This window comes from Nannospalax galili, unplaced genomic scaffold (genome assembly GCF_000622305.1).
Source record: "Nannospalax galili isolate Female #2095 unplaced genomic scaffold, S.galili_v1.0 scaffold923, whole genome shotgun sequence".
In the NCBI taxonomy this organism is placed as follows: Eukaryota; Metazoa; Chordata; class Mammalia; order Rodentia; family Spalacidae; genus Nannospalax; species Nannospalax galili.
The window spans coordinates 516053-525061 of NW_008349753.1; the positions used below are offsets into that span (position 1 = coordinate 516053).

A 9009-nucleotide genomic window follows, 5' to 3' on the forward strand; every position below is an offset into this window, starting at 1 on the left:
AAAATTAGCAAATAGAATCATTACTTCTAAAAGGGCTTTAGGATAAATAACACTGAGTCTTATTTTCAAACTTAAGAAAGATTTTTAAACTGCATTTGTAAATGCCGTGAAAGGGCTGAGGCTATAACTCAGTGCAGAATGTTTGCCTGTCACACTTGAGGCCTTAGGTTCAATCCTCAGAAAAAAGAAGTGAAAAAAAAAATGTAATAAAATAGCTGTTCTTGGCGCTGGAGAGATGGCTCAGCAGTTAAGAGCACTGGCTGTTCTTGCAGAAGACCTAGATTAGAATCCCAGTACCCACATGGCAGCTAACAACCATCTGTACTCCAGTTCCAGGGGATACAGCGCCCTCTTCTGTCCTCTAAGGGCACTACACAACACGGGTGTTCTCACACACATGCAGGCATAACACTAATACACATAAAGTAAAAATAAACAAACAAAAAAGAAAGAAATAGCTGTTCTTTCTAAATATTGGTCCACAGAACCAGCTTCCTGGCACATTTGTCAGAAGTAAAAAACTTGAACCCCACCCAGAGCTATTGAAGTAGAATTTGCACATCATCAGATTCTCAGTGATCGCTGTGCAAGGTAAAACAGGAAGCGATCCAGCAAGCCTCACTTTCTAAAGTCATTCATTAACTTTTATGCATACTGGCTGTGACACCTAAGTTCTGTCTTCCAATCCAACGACTAACATAATTTTAATGATTCACCTTTTCCTTTTGTGCTCAAGTCACTTAGGTATTCATTTGAATTGACAGAAAATCATTCTTAGTCAAATGGGACAAAGTTTTTCAAGCATTAGAAGTACACAAAATATCAATATTCTTAGTCCCATAATTGTATATTATCTTATCTCCATAATTTTATATTACAAATTTGAATACAAAAAGAGCTTTTGATTATTACTCAATTTTAATTGTTTCTGGATATTGAGTGATTTATCTATTAAAAATAGCTATTTTTACATTCATCATATTTTTAGCTCTCCTGTTAATTCTATCAAGTATTTAAAGGACTAATCCAATTCTATGCATGCTCTTTCAGAAAACAGAGCAAGGAAGTTTTCCAACCTCATGTTACAAGGGCACTATGATCCCAACAAAGACATCAAGGGAAAAACCGCAGACTCATGCCCCTCATAGCTCAGACGCAAACGTCTTCAAGAAGGTGTTAGCAGAGGCTGGAGAGATGGCTCAGTGACTGGAGGAGACTTGCTGCTCAATCATGAGGACTGGAGTTTGGACCCTGGAACCCATGTTGGGTGGTTCACAAAAGCCTGTGAATTCCAACTATAAGGAATCTGATGCCTTCTTCTGGTCTCTGCAGGCCTCTGTACATGTATGTACATATATACTCACACATAAACATGACCTACTCACATATAAATAAAATACAATTTTAAAAAGATGTTAGCAAACTGAATGTATTACTATATAACAATACTTATTGTACACTGTGACCCAGTGGAGTTTACTCCACAGAATTTTGGAAGTTATCTTACCTTCTTGTATAATGTTAGCAGATTGGAGTCTGGAGATCTCATGCCATGTTCTAACTAGTTAGTCAAAATTCATAGGTAGGTTGAGCATACCAGTACACACCTGTGATCTCAGCACTTAGGAGGCTGAAACAGGAGGACTGAGAATTTGAGGCCAGCCTGGGCTGCATAGTAAGTCTCTGTCTCAAAAAATCAAGGGCTATGGATGCAGCTTAGTGTTAAAGTACTTTGCAGCTTATGAGGACGAAAGGTTTGCTCGGACTCATGGCATTAGAGATCAGGCCATGATTAGTTGGCTCTATTGCCTTTGGGCCTGTGATGAGGCAGTACATCATGACAGGAGCAGAAAAGTGAGCAAGATGCTCTCCTCATGGCTGGGAAGCAGAGAGTAGGGAGAAGAGGGGCTAGGGTTTCAATAGCCCCTTTGAGCTCACACCCCTGATGACCTACAGATTTCCCCCAAGTCCTACCTTCTAAATGTTCCACTACTTCCCATTAGTGCCTTGGACCGGGACCAAGTCTTGAACATATGGTGTTTGGGAGGCATTCAAAATGCAAATTTAGCAGTCTGTGTTGGTGTATATTGTGATATTTTTCCTGGGGAGTCTATTTCTGTTCACCTTACAATGAAAAAAAGCAACAACAGGCCAAAGAAATAAATGTGTTCCAATCCAGCTTGGCAAACCAAACCCATGAATTTATTAGAGTTTCTTTCAGGGTGAGTGACTCCTGGGTTATAGAATAGTCCCATGCCAGCCTGGGCAACGACTCATCAAAGCTCCATCACTGAAGTTCCCTGTACACCTCTGAGGCAGCTACCCCTCTGGAGTCTCCTCCTTCCCAGCAACTGTTTCTGGCCTATATAATCTTAGAGAGAAGCCTCAAAAGTCCTGTTTGCTTTCTGATCCTCTGATCCTCTTCCTCTCACTAGGAGGGAACATTTCAATCTGAAGGAAACAGCTGCACTGTAGTGTGGGGCGATTAGAACTCCTACTGAGTCTTTAAGGAACATGAGTTTGTGTCCAAGGAGGCAGTTATGATAGAATATTCCAGAAAGAGAGGGAATGGCACACTTAATGTGAACTTTTGTCTCTTCGATAGAGATTCTGTTGCAGGAGATCAGAGGACAGACCTCCCCGCCCCAAGGGAGCTTTTCCTTTAAGAGGAGACTGTTTCAATGAATTCAGAGCCTGCATTCATCGCTGTCCTATAAGCAGATGCTTAATAAGGCTAATTTATCTTCCCTTTCATAAAAATAACTTTTAATAATCATACCATGTAGCAATTCTATTTTACTTTTGTCTTTAATTGGGAGCTGCAGATCACTGCTTTGCAAATAAGCAACAAACCAGCCACCTTCCAAAGATTTGAAAAGGGGCATTAATATTTCATTGGCTGCACTGGTTGTGGTGACTTTCACTCTCTTTGATAAGTTTCATTTACTTCCAGGAAGCTGCATGAACATCCCGTGGGGTAGAGACAATGAGAGCAAGTGGGATGAGCTTAATTATCTGCAGACATTCCTGTTAACATGATTACATGGCAGTATCTTTATGGCCAACCAGACCGTATGTTCATAGAGAACTGGCTGCAGAGGATGGAAAGGAAATGAATGAGATTCTGAGGCAGGATAGAAAGAGGGCAATTGTGGGGACAGGAGAAGACAAAGGAGGCCCTCACTTTGGAGTCTGATGGAGGCCTCTCACCAACTGAGAATCAGGAGTTCTAGCACAATTAACATTTGCTTAAAACCTTTCTCCTTTCTCACCTGTAAACATGCAGTTTTCTAGGACTATCCCTTTAGTGAAAGGACCTACCCAAAAATTGTCTGTGCAGTCCTCGTGGCTCCTGGGTTTAGCCTATCAGATTATAATCTCCTCCAAAGCAACTCTGAATCCACTGGATAACTTCACTTATCAAAAAAGAGAGAAAGGGAGGGGGGGTTCTTAGCAACCTTTGAGATGCAACTTGAGAACCATCAGAATGGTATCTATGGCTGATGCTCAGTCACTTAACTGAGACTCTCCCTCAAGAAGTCCATATCCACACTTGGGTATGTTTTACAACCCCCGCCCCAGTATCGTTCTTTTAACCCTGTTTCTTAAAAATCCATGTGAAAAGTGTCTTTTAATAACCTGCAACTCTTCTTTGTGAAGTCCACACCCATCCATGCCTTCGGGTGGACTTTTAGTCTTTCCCTGAGCCTCTCCCCTTCTGTTTTAATAAACTCCAATTCTGCTTCATACTGGCTTTCCCTGAAATTCTTTTTCCAGGAAGAAGTCAAGAATCCTGAGCTGGCTGAATGGAAGTTCCTAAAAGATTAAGGAAAGTCCTCAGCTGCAGAGGCAGAGCTGAGCTGTGCCTAGGTCCCTGTAAAGGGGACAGTTCCTGCTGTGACAATCCCAGCCTTGTGCAGTTAACAATTTAGGGTGAGATTTCACAGCCCAAGGAACACAGGACTCCAAATAGCTACTGTTGCAAGTGGCCTGTTATCTGTCTAGGGATAAGAGTTGGGTTGCTTTTCTCTGTCAATTTAAATTTAAATTAAAAAGCAGGAAAAATATCATACCAGCAAAGAGCGACAGTCAGGCTTTTATCAAAATAAAGAACCACACATACACACACATGCATACAAATGGAAAGGATTTTTAGGAACCCGAAATCCAGAGTCGTGTTCCCTCCCCAGAGAATCCTGGTTCTGATGGTTTCCCCTCCCTTAATTTTGGATTGGTCAATTTAAACAAAGAAGTGGGTGCTGATAGGTCACAGGCCCAAGCTGAGATATTCAGGGCTACGTGACTCTAAGCTGGTCCGTTGAAGGGGTCCTGTTGGAATTAAAATAAGGCCTTCCTGACAGATCAAGAAGGAAGTGGGCGGTCTTTATTTCTTCTCAGTGACCCTGTTTGCTTCTTAAGCATTTACTCTCTTACCCTACCATTTATTGAGCCATTACTATGGAGCACATACCGATGGTACTTACACCCTAGTCACAAAAACCTAGGAGAAGGTCTCTAGCCTTTCCTTTTAACCTATGATGAAACTGAGTCAGACACCTTAAGGTTACCCAGCTGGAATGTGGCCAAGTAGGTTTTCAGCCTAGGCTGTCGGAGGCCCCAGGACGCTGCATTTACATAAGCTTCATTTTCCCTTCCCCTCTCTCCTTTTTCTGCTTACGACTGGAGCATTGGACACCTGAGCTACACAGCCCCAGCCCTCTTTTCGCTGACTGTATGCAAGAGACTGGCCTCAACACTTGGTGGGCACACTGAGATTGAAGTTAAGGCCAAATCTCTTAAGCAGTGGCCTTTGCCTAGGATAAAGAAGGCACCCCGTCAGTCTCTTTGCCCAGAGTGCTCTAGGGCGGAGCCTTGCGGAGCCTAGGACAGGGGCCCAGCCCCAGGGGCGGGGCCGGGCTCAGGAGCCCTGGGCAGTGGGCGGGACCTGAGGTCTGGGGGCGGCGCTTGGAGGGAAGGGTCGGGCCCACGGCTCCGGGTGAGTGGAGCGGCCTGGGCAAGAGGGCGGGCCCCAGAGACGGGGCGGGGCTAGGCGGGATGGGGGCGGGGCCCACCGGCGCCGGGCAGAGCACTGCCGAAGCTGTGGGGGCGGGGCTATGACGAGGAGGCGGGGATATGGGCGGGAATGGGCGGAGCTCACGGCGCCCGGCGGGTGGAGCTCTGCCCTGGCCCAGGCATAAGAACCTGGTGTGTGCGCCCAGCCCACCCAAGCACCGGTCTCCGCACCGCCGTCGCCTTGCTGCTGTACGCACGCGCCCCGCGGTCCCTGCTCCCCTCAGAGTCCTGGCATCACACGACCTCCGCCGCAGGAAGCACCGCCCGCGCTGCCCGCACCATGCCCCGCATAGATGCGGACCTCAAGCTGGACTTCAAGGATGTCCTGCTGCGACCCAAGCGGAGCAGCCTCAAGAGCCGAGCCGAGGTGGGGGCCGCCGGCAGGGGGGAGGTGGTGCAGGGGTGCGGGGTGCCAGGCTGCTTTGTCACACTCCTCCCTCACCTGGGAAAGGGGAAGGCCAGGCCGTTCCCGGCCAGCACTTGGACTGTCTTAGGGGCAGTGATCACAGGGCCTGAAAATTCCAGATACATCTGCCGTTTGGTGGGCAAGGGAAGTTGGCCCTGAAACTCGACCGCACAGAGGCAAAGATCAAAGTGACCAGAGACCTTAGGAGGAATGGGCAGGGGGAGGAGCACGAGGAGGGAAGAGGAAGCGGTGGGGCTAGGGTGGGAAGGCAGGGCAAAGGGGCTGCAGATCCTTGGGATCTGGGCAGTGTCCCCGGGTGCTGGGACCTGCGGCTGCTGATGGAGCGTCCAGTCCTGCGGAGGAATGGCTCCAGCAGGTCAGAAAAGCCTCCCCCAACTCCCGAGTTTAAGTGGCCTCGTCGGGAGCGGAGCTTGGGGACCCGCATCTTGGTGACACTCTGCGGTACTGGGCAGCCCCGCAGCCCCAGCCCAGCGCGAGACAAGCGGACGGCGCTGGGATGCGGGTGATTGGGTCCCTTTGGTAGCTAGTTGTGCATGAAACGAAAGCTTCTGAACAGGTGGCGACGGGAGATGGCCAAGGCCAGGGGTGGAGAGAAGGAAGGTCAGACCTTGAAGGATAAAGTAGTTTTCTGGGCAGGCGGAGCCCGCTGGAGTTGTGTACCCGGGACCATGGTTTTGGCTGGTCTGTGGAGGAAGACAGGACATGGCCTGAGAGTTTGGGGCTCAAGGAGTAAACGGGAGGAGGCAAAGCCAGCATGCCCAGCCCCATCCCTTCTGCTCCACAAACAAGACCATAAATAAATTCCCTCAGCAAACAACTCCACTCCGGTGCCCAGGTCCGACTGCAGAGCCCGCAGCTGCCAGCCGAGGGCTTGTCTGGATTAGGGCCGCCTCCTGCGCCAGCCAATGAGGGAGTAGAACAAGTCATTTCCCCAAAGCAGGGGCATTGACTGCTAGGAGTCAGAATAGGGCTGGATCAAAAGAGGTGGGGGAGGAATGATGACTCCTTTATCCACCCAGATTAGATGCCCCTGGGTCTGCCCTTCACCATGTACTTCCGGGTGCTAGAGAACTGGGCAAACTCTTAGAACAAAAATAAACAGTTGGGAGGACACTTGGTCTCTGGAAATAGAAACTGTAGCCAGTAGTACCTAAGGCCAGACCAGGACTAAGTGTGCAGGTTCTGGGCAGAGTAATAATTTTGCGGCCTCAGTGCTTTTTTAAAATATGTATTTAAAATTTGTTTAGGAGCGAGCAACTTATTTATAAAACAATACATCTTCAAAGCAAGGCTATATGCATTTTCTGAACCAGGAAAGCTCTAGAGATATTAAATATTTATATAGTAGAATGAATTATTCCCTGCCAGGGAACAATATGATGTCATTCAACAGTTGGTTTTGTGATTTGTGCTGATTGCCGTTCTTAATGTCCCAGCATACCTTGTACCTTGCAACCTATGTGTACCCATCGCAGTGAGAATCTGTGCCCTTGAGGACTATTGCTTCTACTGTCGCCATTGTGGGAGTTTGCCAGCTCGGGTCTGGAAACCAGTGTTAACTGGTGTTGGCTGTTCCAGCCCTTGCTGCTGATGGCCTCCTGGGGCTGGCCTCGGCTGCTTGGTGATCTCATACAATGTGACTTGACTTGCCTGGTGGTGTTTAAGGAACTAGTTTAGCCTCTCTAATCCCATCTCAGTGTTTCTTTTGTTTTCTCTTTAGGGCCTGATCTTTCCTGCAGGCAGGCACAAACTTTTCATTGCACAATCAGGCCCTTTGAAATGGGTGCACCCTGGTAGAAATAATACCTGGATACGAACTGGAAACAGCAGGAGATGATTAACATCACAGAGTAGCTTTGAGTGGAGTCACCCGGGAGACTGGACACCGGCAGAGTCTGGCTGGGAAAGGAGAATGCTAACTGTTGAAGACAGGCTTTCCTGATGCAGCAGTTTGCTCAGAACCAGGCCCAGAGATGGATTCTTAGTGAGTAGGACATGAAGAGACTGAAACAGTGATGTCCTTCTTGGAAATGTAGTCTTCTACATTTCATTTTCATTTCTGCCAGCTTGCAGAATATGGATTGAGGTCAGCTCCCAGAGGCAGAGCACAGGGAGAGGTGGTACTAGTGACTTAGGCATGCATGTATGGGCAGCAGCCTGTCCTCTCTCCAATGTCTAGTTCCTGGTCCTGAAGACTGAAGTGCCATAGGATTTGTTGATTAAGACCTTTGTCCTTATCTGATACACAGAGCATTTGCATCATTCCTTGGAACCCATTCTTGGCTCCAATATCCCACCCCAGTTCTTAGAAGACTTTTGCATATGTGCATATTCCTGTTTGTGTGCCTGTGTGTATAGATGCACACATGGTGGCCAGAGGTCACCCTCAGGTACCATTCCTCAGGTGCTATCCATATTCTTTGTTCTTTTTTGAGACAAGGTTTTTCACTGCTTTGGAACTTGCCAAGTGTCTAGGTGGGCTGGCCATCGAGCTCCAGGGACCTCTGCCTGTTTCCATCTCCCCAGCCCTGGGATTACAAGTATGTCATGCCCAACTTAAAAAATGTTTTGCTTTATTTATTTTTATTTGATTGTGTATAAGTGTTTTGCTTGCATGTATGTAAGTGTACCCATGTCATGCAGTGCCAGGAGAGACCAGAGGGGGTGTCAGATCCCCTGGAACTGGAGTTCTAGATGGTTGTTAGCCACCATGTGGGTGCTGGGAATCAAACCCTAGTCCTCTGCGAGAGGACTCCAGCCAGCATGCCCAGCTTTTTAACTGTGGGATTAACTCAGCTGCAGTTGAATGGCAGGTGCTGCACTGAACTATCTCCCTAGCCCTATATATGTTCATTTAACATATTAATACCACACTTGAAAAGTTGGGTATTGAAGATAAGTCACAGCAGGGAGCCACTCACTTGTCCTAGAACAGGGAGGATGTGCCACCTTACAGTCTGCTTGCAACTCTGTCATGTTGTTTGACCAGTGAGAAGAGGTCTGGGCTGGCTGTCCCCATCTATGACAGGCTGAGTAGACTCTGGAGTGAGAAGAGGGGAGGCTCCAGGTTTAGTCTTAAGTTCTTTTCTTCACTACTTATGACCTCGATATTCATCACTTCCGGGCTACCGTAAGCAAGTGCTACAGACCAGGTGGCTTGAGGCATGGTCTCCTGTCTGGGCAGGCTGGAAATCTCAGATCAAGTTGTCCGCAGGGTGTTCTAAGAGCTGTGAGGGAGCACTTGCATGTGTCTCCCCAGCTCCCGCTGGCTTGCTGGCCATCTTTGGCCTTCCTTGGTGTGCCCCTGTCTCATCCAGCCCCTGCCTTCATCCCTGTTCTCCTTTTATATGTCTATGTCCAAACCCTTCCCCTTTTTATAAGAACATTGGTCATATTGGGCTGTGGCATACCCTAAATGACCTCATCTTAACTTGATCGCTTGCAAAGATCCTGTTTCCAAATAAGGTCACATTTACAGGTTAGGACTTCAACATCTTTTTTTTTTTTTT

General features: G+C 47.5%; 1 protein-coding gene across 2 annotated transcripts in view; it reads left to right on the plus strand.

The window, feature by feature from the left end:
* The first annotated feature begins 5166 nt into the window (after positions 1 to 5166).
* Positions 5167 to 9009, plus strand: part of Gmpr (guanosine monophosphate reductase) — a 45583-nt gene continuing 41740 nt past the window's right edge. The window contains exon 1 of one of the 2 annotated variants that reach the window (XM_008847055.3): positions 5167 to 5440. In XM_008847055.3, coding sequence (XP_008845277.1) covers positions 5354 to 5440 — 87 coding nt within the window. In that variant the 5' untranslated portion in view covers positions 5167 to 5353. Of the gene's footprint in view, positions 5441 to 5753; positions 5856 to 9009 lie in introns of those variants that run through there. The other variant, XM_017801662.2, reaches the window with a different exon arrangement.